Genomic DNA, 19,643 nt, shown 5'->3' on the forward strand with positions numbered 1-19,643 from the left:
GCGATAACCATCTAAAAAAAACCTTGGATAACACGCATTACTGCTCCCAACCAAAGATTCACGGATTCTGAATCCATCGCAACAGAATTTATCACTTTCTTCTAGTTTGTATTTGCAGAGGAAGTTACGAAGGTTCCGATGTCTCCTTACTCGTTCGATCACGCAATGCCTATAGCTCAAGAGGGAGTTTTATGTCTCTTACGAAATCTTGACACCAAGAAGTATTCCGATCTCGATGACATCTCAAACGCATTTTCGAGCCAATATGGTAATGCTGTGTCATCGTACTTGCACAAAATTTATGAAACACCCTTAGAAACATTAGAAATTCTGGAAGACTGGTGGTATGCAAAAATTATTCCCATACGCAAATGTGGCTCTAAACTCGAACTTCACAACTATCGACCTGTCTTACTGACAAGTACTTATTGTAAATAATTCGAGCATGTATCTTTTAAAACTATTATATCTCACCTGGAAAAGAACAATCTCCTTTTCGGTCAACAACATGGCTTCCGATCAGGCAACTCAACCACAACACAGCTTGCGGAGATAACCCATGATTTCATTGATGCACTCAATAAAGGGGGTCAGACTGACGTAGTCTTTCTTGACTACTCCAAAGCTTTTGATCTAGTTCCACATCATGACTTAATTACAAAGCTTCCATCCTTCGGAATTGACAGCAAAATTATATCATGGATCTCCTACTTCTTACAATACCAAAAACAGTGCGTTGTCATAACAGTGTTTCAGAATATCTAGACGTCTACCCAAGGCCTGGCTTTAGCACCCATCGTGTTCCTTCTTTACATAAATGATATTCAGTTTTACATTTAACCACCCATTAAAATACGCCTTTTCGCAGACGATTGTGTAGTGTACGTAACTGTAAACAACCCGGATGATCAATTTATATTTCAAAATTCCCTAATATACATACAGTCGTGATGATTGAAATGCGGTATGAAGCTGAACGCCAATAAAACAAAACGTATTAAAGTCACCAATAAGAAAGTACCCTGTAACTACACATACAACCTGGACTGAACCGAAATCGCCATGTACGATGAGGACAAATATCTAGAAGTGACGCTGAGAAGTAATTTGTACTGGGAACCACACATTACTTCAATTTGTGAGCAATCCCTTAGAAAATTGTCCTTCCTCAAAAGACGACTGCGTGACGCACCGTCATCAACTAAACTAAATCTCTACAAAACATCAATAGGACCAGTATTAGAATATGCAGGCATAATATTGCACCCATTTCAAAATACCTAACTGCCCAAATCGATAATATTCAGAAACTAGCAGCACGCTACATCTACTCGGACTACTCCCGATACAGTAGCGCAACTGGCCTAGTAAAAATAGCAAGTCTTCAACCTCCAAGAAACCGCAGAATGAGTTCTAAACCTAAATTTATAAACTTTCTCTACCATGGGCATTACAATATTTCTTTTTCTCGCTGCTTACAAGACCCTTTTAAGCACTCGACTTGAACTAACCACAGTAAAACCATCGGTAAACTATTTAGTACAGTTAACTCCAATAAATATACGTTATTCCGGCAGGTCATATTTTATTGGAACAAATTACCAGACTTTAGTGAATTGCACGACACTTGATTAATTTGTAAAAAAAGAAAGCATAAAGATAGTGAAATTTTTAGAGATATAATAGTCCACATTCGCGATCAGTACATCTTTCATCGTTCTTTTGTTGCATAAATATTACTTCTACACTGTTTGCGTGTCTACGGTGCTTGCGTTTGTCTTAATTTTATGCTTTGTGCTGTTTACATACTCACTGATGTGCCCACTTCTGCTTAGGCCCAGAAAGGGCATGCAGTATCTGCAAATAATAATAAAAAGATCAGAGCACTTCCACTATGTCAAAATGCAAGACCAGCGAAGATGGTGGTTTTGTTTCATTATATTAAAAAAATTAACTTCGTGGTTACGTTAAATAGTTGAAAAGACACAACACATGACTTCGTTGTTTACTTTTTTTTTAATTCCGTTCACTTGGTCATCATATTGATCATTGCCTTATGGTCGCTATGGTAAACTGCAATTGATTTCACATCGATTTTAGCCGCATTCTTGCTAAATGTGAGATCAACGCACGATCTGTTGCGTGTTGTTGTTGGCACATACACTTCATTGCAACACTTGAAGCTAAAACGTTCCAACATGAACGATGATAGATTCACCTTCCGTCGGGTCTGCTGATGTCAACGTTAAAGTACCCTACGAATGATGACGGATGTGTTGTCGAGAGGCACCCAACCGAACACGTCAGTCAGAAATACTTCGATCTCTCTCTTTGAGGTTTGCGGGAAGATTTTATACCGCAGCCACTACTGTGCCATATTCTAGCCTAACGGCACAAACGGCCGCACATTCCGAGACGGTGGCATCATTTACGACTGGCATATCGTACAGGGCGGCACTCATGCTGTCGGATTTTGGACCCGCTCAGGACTCGACGCTCTTGTTGGACGTCAATCCCGTGGGTACATTCATCGACAAGGGTAGTTCAAGGGCGCGTTACCGGTCCCCGAGCCCACAGGGGTACGTGCTATTGAGCTCGGACCCTTTCTGCACAATTACCAGGATCGGCCCACATGATAATTTGTTCTTTGTCAACACCTCGGACACATTTCATTCCATATCCTAGCCATAGACAGCCTCGCTGTTAGAGTGCCTTAATTAACACTACCTTAACTACCTGTGCCTTAATTAACTCCGCCTTAATTATTACCAATGGTCGTCCATGGGCTCGATTGCCCTAATGAACTATCTCGTAATTAACCGTGCCTTAATCAACTTCACCTCAATTACCATCAAAGGTCGTGGGTTTGACTCCCATCAATGATCGTCATGAGTTTGATAGCAGAAATAGACTATCTTAATGAACCCTGCCTTAAGGTTGCCTTATTTGACGTCAACTACCTCGATTGGCTCAACTGGGCTCACATTACCACGGTCACACCAACGCCGGATTTTCCACCTCATGAGCAATATCGTGCTTTCGCATTAATAACAATCCACAAATCGAAGAAGGAAGCGCATGCAGTAATTAAGGCCCAGGTGCAAGAAGTTTCACCCTTACATCTATGGTCGGCCTCTTACCATTGGAACTGACCATCGTCCACTTGAGACCATCAGCAATAAGCCTCTGGCATAAGCCCCTCCTTGACCTGCGAGCGATCCTTCATAATGTACAGCCTTATGCACCCACAATTGTGCACGGGCACGGAAGGAAATTGCACATTTCAGAGCTCTCGAGCAAGGACTGTAAGACATCTGAGATGGCGGGCGTGGGCAACAAAAGTTAGAAGTACTTCCCATATTGCCAATGTCTGAAGAGACAAAAATTTTAAATAACTGCGCGCAGCAGAAGAGGAAGATGATGTACTAAAGAGTGTTAGGGATGCACTACAGAGTGTTAATGAAGCATTCAGGAATGGATGGCCAGATGCACGGCACATGACGGAGATACGGAAACTGTTCTTACCTGTTCGTGATGAACTCGCAGAGTTCGAAGGACTCTTAGAAAAAAGGGGTTCTCAACAGGACCCAAGGCTTGGATACAACCGGTCCCCAAAGCCCAAAGCTCGGGGCATTTGGGCATAAACAGCAGCCGTAAGCGCAAGCAGGAAACGGAGCATTTGTCAGGCTTGTCAAATGACGTCCGAAACTTGATCAAAACATGCTCAGTCTGCGAAGAATCACACAAGCGACTATCCAAGGAACCACTTTTGCCAAAAGCAGTTCCCAATCTGCCTTTAGAGCAGGTGGCTATCGAGCCTGTTTCACCAAAAATCAAAGCCTTACGAGGTAATTGTCAACAACTGCTCAAGATTTCTCGACTGTTCTGAACTGCAAAACAGCACATCTAGAGATGTTGCCAAAGTAATGAAGCACTGGTACGCAACGCACGGTGTCCAAAGGATTGTAGAATAAGACAATGGCACATGCTTTCCATCACGAAAGTTCCGCGAGTTCCAATACAGTTGGCAATTGCTACTGTTAACATCAAGTCCGCTGTACGCAAGGTCAAATGGACATGTAGAAAACGTTGTGTAGACCATAAAAAACACGCTCAAACGTTGTGATGCAGATAATAGCGATATCTATGTGGGAAAGCTGCACCTAACAAATGTTCGTGAAGGAAATCTTGGATCACCGGTTCAGCACTTGTATGGAAGGAGTACAAGAACGACCTTGAGGACAAACAGCGCAAAGCTGAAGCGGGCCATTATCCACAATGTGAAGGTAAAAATGACGGAGTGCAAGCGTCAGAAGGTGCATGCAGATCAGCCCATGACAAGGCACCAAACATAGACATAGGAGACTGGGTACGCCTATGGTAAGGGCCCCGCCTGTAGAAAAAGCTGCAGTTCTTGGGAAGCGCACTACTAAAGGATATTTAATACTCTATACACAGCAGGGTGTAATTCGAAGAAATTCTTCAATTGTTAGACCCTAACTACAGTACAGTTTAATGACAACACAGCACATCATGCTGCAGTCTGATATCAGTAATCTTGGCAACGACCACCAGCAAGCGCCTGACTCACGGTCGGCCACAGCACCATGCACCTCCATTACCAAGTGGCTCCACTGTTACACGTGCGGGTCGAATTGTTAGACCTGTGGTCTAAACATTGTACACGAGCCCTTTTTGCATACGGCCCCTATAGGTCGGGATTCGAACCCACGACCTCGGCTCAGCAACAGAAAGCCAAAGTGCGGCGGGTTAAACATTCGGTTGAGCAAACCGCTTCGGCCGAGGTGTCGTGGTGTCCTCAAGCAGGTGATATCCCGCTAAAATAATTTTTTTTTCACCGGAAGCTCTATTTCCGGTGTCATGTTACAGCGGCTGAGCTGTTAGGATTATACGATCGTACAGCTGAAAACTGTTCAAGGCCAACTTCAACGAACTTTTAGGCCACATAAAATGCCTAGTTTCAGATAACGTGGATATACTCGTAGAGCAGCCTCCGTTCAAGAACACCGCCATTGCAATATGCCGGAAGTGACCCATGACTCAAAACGCATGGCTCCTCAGCATCACCTCAGAGATTGAGCGCCGCCTGCAACGGCTCGCGGCACACTGAAAAATCTGGAATTCGACTTGGGTGGAACTTCAGTCATATTCGCTAACCACCAGGTGCACGCGTCTTTCAGCTTAGGCGCTATTTCAAGGCTGCTAACAAGAAAATATATGCAAATAACCTGCTTGCAGCTTTGCCAAGTAAGTTTCAGTAGTATATACTAGCCATCTTTAATTAATTTAGCCAAAGTGCAATTTTATAAGAGTCGGCTCTTAAAACAAATCAGTAGTGACCGCGTGCATGTACCGAATATATCAGTCCACATGCAATCTTCCTGGTCTCGAAGATCTTTGTACGAAATAAACATTCCTTCGTAGAACACGCTGCCACGTACAAATAGCAAATAGCTGAAAACTACAAGAAAATAAGGGAAAACCGCAATATTTTGCCCCAACCTCACCCTTCACTCAGCACCGAACAAGCGCATGTCCTTCGCGAAGTTCGATCTAACACCGTTCCTCACCCCACAAATACTCTACAACTTCGGATGGCGTAGCACAGCTCACTGCCCCAACTGTGCGGAGATATAGGGCAGGTACAGAACACATTCTGTACCCATGTAACGCTGCCCTTAACTCTCCTTACTTCCCTTACCCTCCCCCTTCTTGGAGTGCTCGGCTTCACTCCGGCTCGACGGATGCACAACGGGTCCTAGCGGAGCGGGCCCTCTTCTATACTGGGCCTTAGTGCTGGCATTAACTAAAAATGTTTCCTCCTTCTCCCTTCGAGATAGTTTAGTCACGAGGCGGCAAACACGCGCTGGCACAGCGCAAAGCTGACACTTCATCGCTTTCACTTAACTGCCGCCGAAAAAAAAATTCTAGAGATGCACTTTCCTGTACTAAAATGATTGCTGTAGTCGGTGACAGCTGAAAAGAACACTAATTAGAAACATAATTTTAGCTGCATTTGTTACCCTTCAACAAAAAATTATGAAAAGGCCAGTCGCAATGATTGTTAGTGTAAGCGAATAGAACAAACGAACGAACGAACGAACGAACGAACGAGCCGACGGACGGATGGATGGACGGACGAGCGAGCGAACGAACGAACGAGCCGACGGACGGACGGACGGATGGATGGACGAGCGAACGAACGAACGAACGAACGAACGAACGAACGAACGAACGAACGAACGAACGAACGAACTAACGAACGAACGAACGAACGTTTTGCTTGCACAGTCAGACCGCGATCATCGACTATCACATACCGGCAAGCAATCGTAACCACTGCCGAAAGAGCCATACGAAGCTATTCGCTTTAATACAAAAAGCAGCCAGCCACTCTCGCCGTGAGAAGAGGCCTGGAAAGCCAGAAGAGATGCAAGGCAGAAATGACGAAAGGCCGCTGGCGACGCCGACTTGAAGTTCCCGCTTCTTCTCGCCATGACGTCACAGATTTTCACTGCGTCTGCTGGGCCTAGTTAACTGGTTATCGTTAAAGATGGACTACGACTACGTTGTTTTTAAACGAGCCAGACACTGCCCTTAGCGAGTTTTGATGACTTTTACAGAATTACAACGGTTCAACTACGAGAAAAACCTTTGAAAATCGTGACTTCACACTGACCTACCGGCTCTGGGGTTTTAGTGCGAAATTCAAAAGAATGAAAACGTTGACATTTGTTTTCTTCTTGCTATTATCAACCTATTACAGCAGATTTGACGAAAGTATAGTTTAGAGAGAACATCTAATCACTCTCAGCTGACTTAAGTGTGTCTCTTTAGTGTCACTATAGGAATACATTGGTCGATACATCGCAGTCTTACTAGAATACAATTTGTATAAAAAAATAAATTCTGGGGTCTTACGTAGGCATGCCGTAGTGGGGTACTCCGCGCGAATTGTTTTACCACCTGTGGTTCTCTAACGTGCACCCACTGCATGGTACACGGGTGTTTTTGCATCTCGCCTCCATCGAATTACGGCCGCTGCGGTCGGGATTCCATCCCGCAACTTCGGGCTTAGCAGCGCAATACGATTTGTATAGACGCAGCAGCAGATTACGTTCCCCCATTTTGGTGTTGTCAGGCTGTAGGCGAACTTTTTTTGACTATCTGTGTTTTGAATTGTGTTTTGAAGCGTGGCGAGGCACTCGGGGCAGGTGGTATGCGGTTTCGTAGGAAGAGCTTGTACTGTGCCCACTGAAGAAACAGTAACAAAGGACAACGCCTTTATGGTGCCTGGAAACTGCCCCATGCCATGTTTTTGTTCGCGAAGTGTGCCAAAGAAAGGGTGATGGATTGGGCCTAGTAGGCCATTTTCTATGGTACTATGCTTAGAGCGTGAAATCAGGACACAGGATAAAGTAACGCTGGCCCTCATCTGTTGTCCCCCTTTCCTGTGTCCAGAATCCTCACTGTAACCCTTGCAATATTTTAAATGCATTCAAATTCTGCCATACCACGAGCTCGTCCACGATGTGCCACACAGCCGGCAGATATGTGGTCCAGGAAGAACGTTTATAGCCGTGTTCTTTCCAAACTTGGTGAACATATCTGCGATCCTCAACTCATGATCTAGCGACCACGTAGGTATGGACACTCACAGTTTGAAAAACTTTGATTGAACTCGCAGTTTGAGAAAGTGATTTAACTCACAGTTTGAGAAAGTCTGATTTAACTCACAGTTTGAGAAAGTCAATTTAACTCACAGTTTGAGAAAGTCTGATTTAACTCACAGTTTGAGAAAGTCTGATTTAACTCACAGTTTGAGAAAGTCTGATTTAACTCACAGTTTGAGAAAGTCTGATTTAACTCACAGTTTGAGAAAGTCTGATTTAACTCACAGTTTGAGAAGTCTGATTTAACTCACAGTTTGAGATTAACTCACAGTTTGAGAAACTCTGATTTAACTCACAGTTTGAGAAACTCTGATTTAACTCACAGTTTGAGAAACTCTGATTTAACTCACAGTTTGAGAAACTCTGATTTAACTCACAGTTTGAGAAACTCTGATTTAACTCACAGTTTGAGAAACTGATTTAACTCACAGTTTGAGAAACTCTGATTTAACTCACAGTTTGAGAAACTCTGATTTAACTCACAGTTTGAGAAACTCTGATTTAACTCACAGTTTGAGAAACTCTGATTTAACTCACAGTTTGAGAAACTCTGATTTAACTCACAGTTTGAGAAACTCTGATTTACTCACAGTTTGAGAAACTCTGATTTAACTCACAGTTTGAGAAACTCTGATTTAACTCACAGTTTGAGAAACTCTGATTTAACTCACAGTTTGAGAAACTCTGATTTAACTCACAGTTTGAGAAACTCTGATTTAACTCACAGTTTGAGAAACTCTGATTTAACTCACAGTTTGAGAACTCTGATTTAACTCACAGTTTGAGAAACTCTGATTTAACTCACAGTTTGAGAAACTCTGATTTAACTCACAGTTGAGAAACTGAGAAACCTCTGATTTAACTCACAGTTTGAGAAACTCTGATTTAACTCACAGTTGAGAAACTCTGATTTAACTCACAGTTTGAGAAACTCTGATTTAACTCACAGTTTGAGAACTCTGATTTAACTCACAGTTTGAGAAACTCTGATTTAACTCACAGTTTGAGAAACTCTGATTTAACTCACAGTTTGAGAAACTCTGATTTAACTCACAGTTTGAGAAACTCTGATTTAACTCACAGTTTGAGAAACTCTGATTCAACTCACAGTTTGAGAAACTCTGATTCAACTCACAGTTTGAGAAACTCTGATTCACTCACAGTTTGAGAAACTCTGATTCAACTCACAGTTTGAGAAACTATGATACCTCACAGTAGAAACTTTAACTCACAGTTTGAGAAACTCTGATTTAACTCACAGTTTGAGAAACTCTGATTTAACTCACAGTTTGAGAAACTCTGATTTAACTCACAGTTTGAGAAACTTCTGCGGAAGGTGTAGTGATATACGGTGTCGGCCACCGAGCACTCTAAGTGGTTTCGCATTAGAAATGTCAGCTGCCGGGAACGCGCTACGAGTTGCTTAATGGCTTCGTGATAAGCCATCTTCTGTGACCTATTAGTATTCTAATAAGTGCAAAAGGCACTATGTGTCCCCCACTGCTTTCTCCAGGGCCAAACTTGTTTTTGAGCTTTGTAGTCTATTTAACTATAGCTGCATCGATTCTCGCCTCGAATAACTTAGGTTGAATAAAACAAATCTGCTTTTCTTTTATAGTCCGGAGATTGTATAGTTTGATGACCCATTTAGCAACTGCCCCGACTTCACCTGTAGGGTCGAAATTTCCACTGGCCCCAGCGGGCGGCGGGAAAGATGATAGGCATAACGTTGAGAGACAAAGCGAGACAGCACGGTATACGGGTAAGTGATCAAAGGTGAGTCGGTGGCATTCAATTGAGATAAAGTAGTTAAGACGAAGCGCACACCACCGTCATCTGGCACCACGATTACCTATTCACTCATTCGCCAAATGTCGGCACCTCCTTCCGGACCCACAGCTGTAAAATTTCTCAGCGCTATAGGCTGGGTGATGCCGGAGATACGAAGAAAAAGCAAACAAAAATTGACTGACGCAGTGATCCGTTTGCGCCACGTGAATACGGCACAGCGTTTGTTTCGAAGCACAGATGCCCATCTTTGTTTTAATGTAGGCCGCTGAGGCAAGACATCCTTGAGAATACAGTGCACGCGATTCTAACCGGAGGCCTCGGGCAGGCACTGTGGAAGAAGATCACGGTGAAATATAACGACTGCACCTTAATACCGAGGCCAGCCAGTGCAGGTGTATTTCGCGTGATTAAGAATACGAACAAAATACGAAACCAAAAAAAAAAAGAAATATCCCAGGCCGAAGTAGGTTGCGCGCGCTTTTAGGAAGACTTTCGCTTCTGAGATAACGCTGCGGGGACAGAATTAAGTATATGGTACGTGGCGAAGGCAGGAATAACATAGCTCACGCCAGTCTACGAATTGGGTTTCTGAATCTAAAGGATCCCGCAGTGCTTTCGTTCTAAGCCCCTAGCAGCGTCTTAATTTATTCGTCTGAAATAAACGGCGCTTACCCCCGTTTTTTTTCACGTTTTCCACGATGAGCGGCGGCATGCGTGCGGTTTAGGAAGCCATAGGTCATAAAAGTGACACTTCGAGATAAACCGAATCGGTGATTCACGACTTCTTCGCATTAGGGTTAGGACGCAGACGAGTTCGTTAATATTCCCGGAAACCTTGAGAGATACCGGAGTTGGTTTCGCAGATTCCAGGAGGAAAGCACAGGAGTATGGCACCGTCATTTTTACGATGATCATCGGCCATCCCATATCGTCTGAACTGCAGGGCCGCCTTTCTCGTGTCTTCATTTTTTATCAATCCGACTTCGAAGTTATGGAACACCCGGTCTCGCGTGCGGCACCTAGGTCACGTTCTACAAGCCAAGCCACTGGAGACGCAGAACCTTGAGCGGGGCTGCCATCATGGTGGTGGCAGATTGTGTGCAGCGCAGCTCATTCGGATTGAACTCAGTGAAGAATCTTCAGGATTCAACTCGTTAATTAAAATGCGGGCTTGTTACAGACGATAAAAGTAGAGCGATTGCGGCTCGGTACTGCGTTTCACACATAGCAGGCAATGAATGACACGAAGGCTAGAGGAACTTCTTGCACTGCTAGCATTTGCGACCAGAGAAATAATGCGTCTGATGTACAACATGCAAGTATACGCGTGTATGTCTGATGTAATTCGATGCAACATGATGTGTCATAGTGTTATGTCACAAAAGAAGACGCGATAATGGCCTGGGAAGCGTCGCAGATCTGAGCCTATTTAGAAACACAAGAGCACAGTGACACGTTTCTGCGACCAGTGGCCTCAGAATAGCGCTCGCGCTACCGACCAAAACATATTACGTCGCATACGAAGAGATAATACGTGATTTTACGCAACCTTACATGCACCAGTTTTAGTTGTAATGTATGAAGTAGTTAATAGATAGAAGGCGTCCCAGATACAAAACAAGTACATCGCGAAACGCGCAAAGTAAGACTTCTCTGACCGGAGTACTTGCACAGCTTCCGCGGAAGTATAGCAGATAATTAATGCGATAACGGTCAATTTTGACTGTTAGTAGTTGGCAAACCAGTTCTGCAGAAATCCGCCAGGTGGGGAAAGCTTCGTGAGAGAGAAAATCGCCATCTAACCGAGAGAATCACGAAGCGCCAAAAAGAAACCCACAGTCAGCAATCTTTGGAGATCCTTGCTACTCTCGGGTGGATGACAATAGGTAGTGTCCAAATCGCACCCTCAGCGAATGCTCCCACGGAGCAAAATAAGCTGATGTCCAAGGCCATGCTTTTGTGTACGGTAAGTACTGGAAGTGACGGAGGGGATCAGGAAACACGTCATGGCGTTTCGACAGTACCTAGTGCCCCTTTGTGAAAATTTCTGCATCTTGCGGATTTCTGCAGCACTGATTTGCCATACGCAGCGTCCAAGTGCTTGGAGTGGTCAACGAATTCGGTCTCGCTCGGCAATCTGCTAGCCTACTGGTCAGCTCAGATGGCAGTGTATTGGGCGCGGGTCCGATTCCCAGACAAGGACACATTTTCGTCAACTGCGGAACTTCATACAAACCTCGGGTGGATGACAATTCTCCTATACACTGTTGACTGGTTTGCGGCAACGAAACGTGTAAACTAAACCAGAGTCCTGCCTTGCCCTGTATTAAGCGTATGCGATAAATATACTATTTCTCGTTTGATCCATTTGCATTTCGTATATTCGCATAGATGTCCGCTAGCCAAGTTCTAGAGTTCTAAACGCATTTAGCATGCATTACTGACTGTTATGTCACACCAGTACACCAGTTATGTCACACCAGTACGGACGAACTGCGTGTCGGTGAGAGGACACCTTATTGTCTCGCAGGGCGCCGTCCTAGGAAACGCAGTGCTCTTCTAGCACATAATAATGCAGCCCGGATTAAATAGAAAACGAGTCTAGCTGATATGCAGTTGAGATTAGGGGGACGAAATGTGGTTTGGTGAACTGTCCCCCCTACTGCAGGTGACCAATACAGATGAAGTATGGAATGCCCATTGAGAAACCGAGGACACGATGAGATAAGGAAATGTGCATGCATGGGATGAAGTCTGATGACGCAGGACAGGGGTATATATCATATGACATTACTGGGATTTATGCAATTTCATATGGCTAGTGGGGACAAAAATGATGAAGTGAAGCTCAAACAGGGTTAGCTGGTACTCCAGATTACATTAAATTAATCATACTAAGCTCATTTGGGGGGGGGGTCATCTAATGCTTATAACAATTGAGGTCTGTTAGAACAACACAATGAATGCCAAGAGTAAGGGAATCTATAGTCGAGGTCGAAAGGAATTTAGCTGTGCTGATGAGATGAGAATAAGTAATTTTAGGGCATATGATGGGTACGGTCGACGCAGGACATCAATAAGTGGATATCTCTGGGACAGAAATCTAATTCTGATAAAGTGGCCTCTGCTTGCGGTTGTGATGGTCGATATGACGATGGCAATGATGATGATAATAGGACAAGTAAGGACTCCGGCCACAGAAGATACTGAGGACTCGCATTTGTCACCTGTAGACACAGAAGAGTCCTAAACGCTGCCACTGTGGTATCAGTGTTACCAGTGAGAGAACGGTCGATATTTTCGAGGAACGAGTGCACCTAATTCGCACGACTAAGCAGTTACTTTGTTTCCTGCCACATATAGAGTGCCAGCAAGACACTGAGGGTGAAACGAAGTGAGTCGAAGGGCGAAAGAAGTGGAGCAGAGATAAACAAAATCGACTAAGTGGAATTTTACGGATCCCTGAAATGTTTCCGTTTTTGGATCACTTCTATGAATCCCCCCGCCTTCCCAAGTCACCAAGATCTCGCGCGAGAAGCCACGCAAAAAAAAAAGAAGACGGTTTTACCGCGCACTTAAAGAAAGCGGCAAATGCAGCGATAGAAAAAAGTCCTCAGGGTAAGAAGAATAGACATCTTCGAGACAGAAAAATAAAGCTAGAAAAATGAGAGTGGGGGGACATCGAAGCCCCGCTAAAGAACATCGCACGCGAAACAATCTGAGAGCAATATCATCACCCGCAACCCCCCCGCCGGTGCATCCGGCGGAAAACAGCAAGACAAATGTGGCCGGCCGAAAAACACAGGCTAGTTGCGCTGTCGAAGAGATCTCGCCGACAGAGAGACACGAGGCACACCAGGCAGCGAGTATCGCGAGTCCCCTGCCACAGCCTCCAGGCACCTTTCGACGGCGACGGTACGGGGGGCGGGAAAAATAAGAAAACCCGATCGGCTCAGATAACCTATTTCGGCGTCTCTGTGCCTTCCGCCGCTGCAGCGGAATCGATAAAGAACACGAAGAAGAAGAAGCATCAGGACCGTTAAAACCGATCACGAAGCAACCAGTCCCCCGGCGCCCTTTCCGCCGTCTCCTCCATTTCGGCATGGGCGCCGTACCGGCCTTACCAAAGGCCTGGCGATCAGCCGAAGCCAGACGCGGGCAGGTAGAGTGGCGCAAGGGGGCAAGGGCCACCGTTGTCCGTAGCCACCGAGAATCCCGAATCACACCTGGTCCCGCTTGCGGTGGTCACGTTCGACTGGTCTCCTTCTTGCCGAGAGGGGACCGGAACAAGAAAAAGGCGTTGCGCTTCACAGAGCGACTCTGTCGAGATGCTACTGTATGAGAGGGTTCTCTGTTGTGCCCGAGGGGTTGTTGTGATGGTGTGTGTCTGTTGGGGGGGGGGGGGGGGCAGGTGTCTGTTAGAAAGGGAGGGTGAGCGTGAGTAAAGCTATGACGGGTGGTGGGGGGAGAAGGAAGGAAGAAATAGTTTGTGCCATCGGAACCGACATCGCGGGCGTGCGCTTACCCACCCATCCCGAAGACGTGCGATATACGCACGAAACCTTCTCGCAGCCTTCGCCGTCGTCCCGGGAGTTCATTGGCTTCTGGAACGCTCTTCTTGTCTCGATCTCGCCGTTCGCGCTCGCGGGACGCTAGAAAGCCGCCTCTGGTCGCCGGAAAAAAGAACAAAAGCGGCGCAAACGGAAGCGGTACTCGCGGACGGGGCGCGGCTTCGAGCGGTTTATAAAAGCGCCAAGTGGAGCAATCGACTTTCCAGTTCCGTTTCGGATTGCCCGAGCCTGCAGCAGCAGAAGCAGCAACAGCGCCTTCAGTATTCGGAAGCTTTACTTCCTACGTTTTTCCTTGGTAGCTTGGGCCCTTGCAAACGCGACGATGATTCTGGTGAGTCTTGGGCCACCGGTCGCGCTTTCTTAACCCCTTCACAGTCAACGTTATGGGACTTTTGTCGACGCCACAATTTGGTTTACAGCTTCAGTCTAAGCAATTAAGGACTGGATAGATCGCGGTAACATTTTCACAATTGTTATCGGCAGTTACGTAGCAGCTTCCAACTAGCGTTTACCGGCACGAAACTTGCTGATTTAGTAATCTTAAGAGCTGGCGTGCAGACCTGTACAAGGAAGCGAGTGTGGTAACCGATACGATAGTCCACCGTTTCGTCGAGCGGCCGGCACGAATGCGTGTGCGCAAATAGGACGTCTTAAAAGGAAGTAGTCGATCCCATCTGCTTCGCAATCGAAAGCGCTTCCGCGCGACTCACGTGAAAAACTGGGCCAAAGTCGTCGTTTAACCTTCTGAGCCCTCAGCCATGTTATAGTTGCCACTGCTGCGTAATACGCTTTGGGTTTATCAATTTCCTTCAGGTTGACGCGCAATCGAAGCGGTGCCAGGACATTTTCGGAAGGTGTATAGACATAGCTAAAATGAATTCGGCACTATTTTGGTTAACCCCAAATCTTGATTTTACACTTTGCTTCTTACTCGGCACTTCATACACCTTCGCTGTTGAGTCAGTTTGAGAACTAACCACGGTTAACGTCATGCATTCGCAGAGGCTACCGCTCCTGCTGAGCGCCATCGCCGGTGCACTGGCCACCCCAGACGGCGTCTCCTACGCTTTCACCGGCTACAGTAATGTCCTCGGAGGAGGTCTTGCCGTTCCCGGAGCCTCCAACTACGAACCCCTTCAGACAGCGGCCGCGGAGCCCACCCAGCAGAAGGTGGCCGCCGGAAGAACCACTTCTTCGGTCACCGTCCTCGAGAAGCCGTCCAAGCTCCGGCTAGCCCGCCCACCACCGGTGACCGTGCTGCCGAACGGAGCCGCCCCAGGCACCCAAGTAGCAGGGGCAGCACCCGGCACGGCGACCTTCACTACCTATCCAGCCGGTGCACCGCCGGTCACCTTCCAGCGACCGCTCATCTACGCCGCTCCGCCCCCGGTGCAGTACGTCGCCACTGCCCCTCAGCACCAGATCTTCTTCTCCCAACCGGGCGTCGGCGTAGCGGCGCAAACTCCGGCGACAGCCACCAAAACCGTGGGAGCCGCTTCGGCCGCAGGAGGAGACCCCGCCAAGGCCAAGACAGTGACCGTGACTTCAAACGGAGCCACCGTCGGCACTACAGTCGGCTCGGCCGGTTCCGCAGTCGTCACCTCCAATAAGCCTACGGCCGTCACCGTCTCCCGACCGGTGGCCGTAACCTACCCGCCGGCGCAGACGTACCTGTTCCAGAGACCCGCGTACGCCTATCCGGGAGCCGCGGCGGCCGGCGTTCAAGCTCCGGTTCAGCTGACCTACATGCGGCCCGTGTACCACCAGCCGACCGCGTACGGTCTCCAACCAGCGGGGGTCGCCCCCGCCGTCAGCCCTGTCTACCAGAGGCCGCTGGTTGCCTACCAGCAGGGCGCGCCGGCCGCTCCTCTGACCGTCGCCTACCCGGGTGCGCTGAGGCCCCTGGCGGGCGCGCCGGGCGTCTACCCGGCTCCTCACGTCGCAATGCCGCTGGCGGCCGCCGCTCCTCTTGTCTCGGCGGTTCCCGGAGCAGCTGGACCGGTCGCGGCCATGCCACATTACTCGTTCGCAAGGCAGGTGATCGCGCCCTTCCCGGGAAGCGTGGCCGTGGCCAGGCCTCAGCTGATGTATCACCCCGCTGCGTACGCGCAGCCTACTTATGGAATGGCTTTCAATTACGCGCCGGCTGCCGTTCAACCCATGCAAATCTTTAGGCAAGCAAAGTCCAAGAAGTAAGTCAGTGGTGGCGTGTAAAACTGGAAGGAGCTGAGATTGCCGAGAGTGTATGCTTTTTTTTTTTTTTTTTTTGAAGTTGGAGGGATAGGTTTGCGGAAGGACACTAGTGCGACCGCGAAGTGTTAAGCCGTGTGCGGAAAACAAGCCTTACTGTTGAAAGGTTTTGAAGTGATAACTAAATGAGGACCGCTGTACAGTCGCGTAGTGGAAAAATGCAGTCGCAAATGGGAGTCTGATAGTGCGTTTGAGATCGGTGCAGTCGACTACTGAGTCGGAGCGGGCGTGTTTCGAAGGCATCCGCATGTACAGCTGATCGCGCTCCAGGTGTCTTCGAGCCATTTCACGCATCTATTCATTGTCCGTGGTCCGCCTCAGTGGCGAAGCGCTGCATGTAGTTGCTGGCTTTCAAAATGACGGGTTGCGTGATGCAGCTCTCGCACGCGTCGTCGCTCACAGGAAGTTCGGCTGGCGTTTGAAAAATGTGAGGTCAGCGTTCGGAGGCGCATACAGCGGTGGTAACGAAGCGTGTACATTTTCGCGATCAAGCCCTGATTGTGGAAGAAAAGAACTTGAGGTAAAAGTTGGGCTGACGTCATTGTGACTCAAGGTTTAATCAGTCGTCGTTTCCTCGCCAGCCACCGAACGTGCATACCTTGATTGAAGGAGCAAAGTTACGTCTTAGGAATTGAAGTTTAAAGTAAGTTGATGTCTTCTGATCCTATAGGTCTCGTTATGCTTCGCGGTGTGTTGCTCATCTGTCACCTTAAAGCATTGTGTAAGCAGAAGATTCTTCGTCTCTGTGCGCGCAGGGTTCCATGTATCACCTTTTTCTTGATTCAACTTCAGACTATTATGTGTTTTTACGGGTACGACATGCTTTCGAAGCGCTATTTGCATTTCATTGCCGGAAAAAGGTCAACTGCTAGCGATGAAAGCAGGGAATCTGACTTACCTTTCCGAATTTCACACTCTAACTCCGGCGCCCATTACGTCGGTGCGATGTCACTAATTTCGTGACACTTTCGTCTACTTCGGTCGCTTTTGCGCCGGGGAAAGTTTCCAAAAACTCCCAGACTAAGCGCCAGCTTCCTTTCTAATCTTAATGCCAACAGTATTCAGTGATGCGCACCTAAGCAACGCCGAATAGACGCTGTCGGAATTCATGAAGTCACTGGTAGGCTAGTGCGACAACATTGAGGTGGCATCGCCACTTGCCTCTCATGCAAGAGCTTTTCTGCATTGCCAAGACTGCCTTCCCGTAAGGTTGACGTAGTTGCCAGATGAGTTACGTGTCAATCTAGCTTAACTTATATAGTATTCCACGGGTCGTTTCCAGAGCTCTTGGGCTGCGCCAAGAAGTGCTCGCAGAAAACACTCAAGTTGCACTCACAAAATAAACAGACTCTAACACGGATAACCATGCTTTGTTATGCATGTAGGAGCAGGCTAAGGCTCCTAATAAAGCTTATTTGCTGCTGACATGGCCTTTGCAGCACTGACAAATAGCTCTGAAACGACCAGTGAAAGGTGCCGTAGATATTTCTGTTTCGCGTTCGTTTACACTCGCTACGGATTGCTAACAGAGGCCATATACGTCTTTCGATCGCATCACATGTCGTTCTTGAGCGCCATCGTGGCAATCTCGTCGAAAAGAGGCAGGAAAAATGAGTTCACCAAAGTATGCTTGCCGTCAAGAGCTCATTGCACGTCCCTATAGCTTCTTTTTGTCATTCTGCTCCTCATCTTCTGTCTCCTATATGCCCTGCAACAATGCGAGATAAGGTATTCGCTACAAGTAAGCGCATGTGAAACGCTGACTACTAAAACACATGTCGTACGTGCTCAAGGGCTTTATTTGCAAGCCTCAGTGTATTTAACGTGTATTCCATGCTTTCATATTTATTCCTTCAGCCGAATACAACGTTGCAGACTGTATGAAGATGCCTCTCTTGTGAAAAAGAGTCTCAATAAATGTATGACAGTGCCAACATTCGTTTTCTTGTTTTCCTCCCCGCGATGACCTCATTCACACTCTTGCGCGTATGAAACGTGAAACGTTATACGATGCGTATGGAACAGTTCCGTTATTTTCACACCAGCCTTTTAGTCGTATACATACATCCAAAGGACAAACGAGAAACATTACTTCTGAAGTGTAACTCCGCCAAAATACCAATTTACATCTACCTAAACACCTCTGCAGAACTCGCACAAACTAATTCGCAGTAATCCTGATGGTTTTCATTGGTGAGTCACGACGGCGTCAGAGTTCTGTCGTTAATGAGTTGCCGTGGAGAGATTGAGGATGAAATTTCCTCGGCGTAGTTCACTTGCTTTTTGTTCTGCAGAAAAATGATGTGTGAATAAATAAAGATTTAGTTCAAGTAAATACTTGCATGTGGCCTAAGCGGGAAAAGCTGCGGACTATGTGTTAGGATTGGGTAATAAAAAGAACCGGCTACCGCAACGCCAAAATAAATATTTGAATCCTGTGTACGCTACTATACCAATACGGCACCTACTTTACAGTCTTCGGCGCTTCTGCATATAGAATTCCTTGCTAAGACCAAGGCGGCATTTAGAATGTTGGGTGGCAAGTTTAGAGGGTCCACAGCAATCAACAGAACTGCTCAAGGGCACAAACAACACGTGCACCACGACAAATAAAGTTTCTTCAAAATCTGCCCATTGGGGCGCAATCCAAAGCGACACTGAGGTGGCAGTTTGCGCTAGTGCGCGTGCCACACGCGCTAAACATTCAGCCATGACCAAAGCACTGAAGCTCTGTTTCGAGCATGACCTCTGCCCTGCGCGTCGTAGCTAATAACAACGCGCGAACATTTAAAGGCTCAGGCACTAATGCGCCTGAGCGGGTAAATCAAGCGGATTGTATGTCGTAATTTGAAGGCGCCTTATCGTAATCAGCAGCCTTAGTTATATGTCCCACTGCAGGACGAAGTCCTCTCCCAGCAATCTCCAATTACTCCTGCCTTGCGTCAGCTATTAGCGGCGAGAAGTTGGAGTGGCGACCTCTCGCGAGTGACGTCACGGCCGGGACGCCGCTCATTCTGGATCGTTCGGTTGCAACGCGCGCGCCAGCTCGCTTCGAGCATGCTAGGAACTATAGGAACTAAGTACGCGCGTGAGCCATGCTTCCTGACGGCCATTACGGCTACATGCTGCTGTTCCGCCTGAAGTGCAGTTTGATTATGCTAGAAACCGTGTGACTCGGGAAAATTTGAAGCTTAGATAATGGAAGTTACGTAGAGTTGAAAGGCCCTACTTATCTTGCATTGTAGAAGTGCCGGCGCATACGGATAAACTTTGTTGAAAAGAATATCCGTAAATTCAGCCTGTAGGAATTTGTACAATATTTCACCAAAAGCTTGAA

General features: G+C 46.9%; 1 protein-coding gene across 1 annotated transcript; it reads left to right on the forward strand.

The window, feature by feature from the left end:
* Positions 1–14,196: 14,196 nt before the first annotated feature.
* Positions 14,197–18,234, forward strand: LOC125945619 (uncharacterized protein D806_0078-like). The gene is made up of 2 exons (XM_049667804.1): positions 14,197–14,387; positions 15,059–18,234. The coding sequence occupies exons 1-2, from the start codon at positions 14,379–14,381 to the stop codon at positions 16,250–16,252; spliced, it is 1,203 nt and encodes a 400-aa protein (XP_049523761.1). The 5' UTR covers positions 14,197–14,378; the 3' UTR covers positions 16,253–18,234.
* Positions 18,235–19,643: the final 1,409 nt, after the last annotated feature.

Source organism: Dermacentor silvarum, chromosome 5 (assembly GCF_013339745.2).
Source record: "Dermacentor silvarum isolate Dsil-2018 chromosome 5, BIME_Dsil_1.4, whole genome shotgun sequence".
Classification (NCBI taxonomy): Eukaryota; Metazoa; Arthropoda; class Arachnida; order Ixodida; family Ixodidae; genus Dermacentor; species Dermacentor silvarum.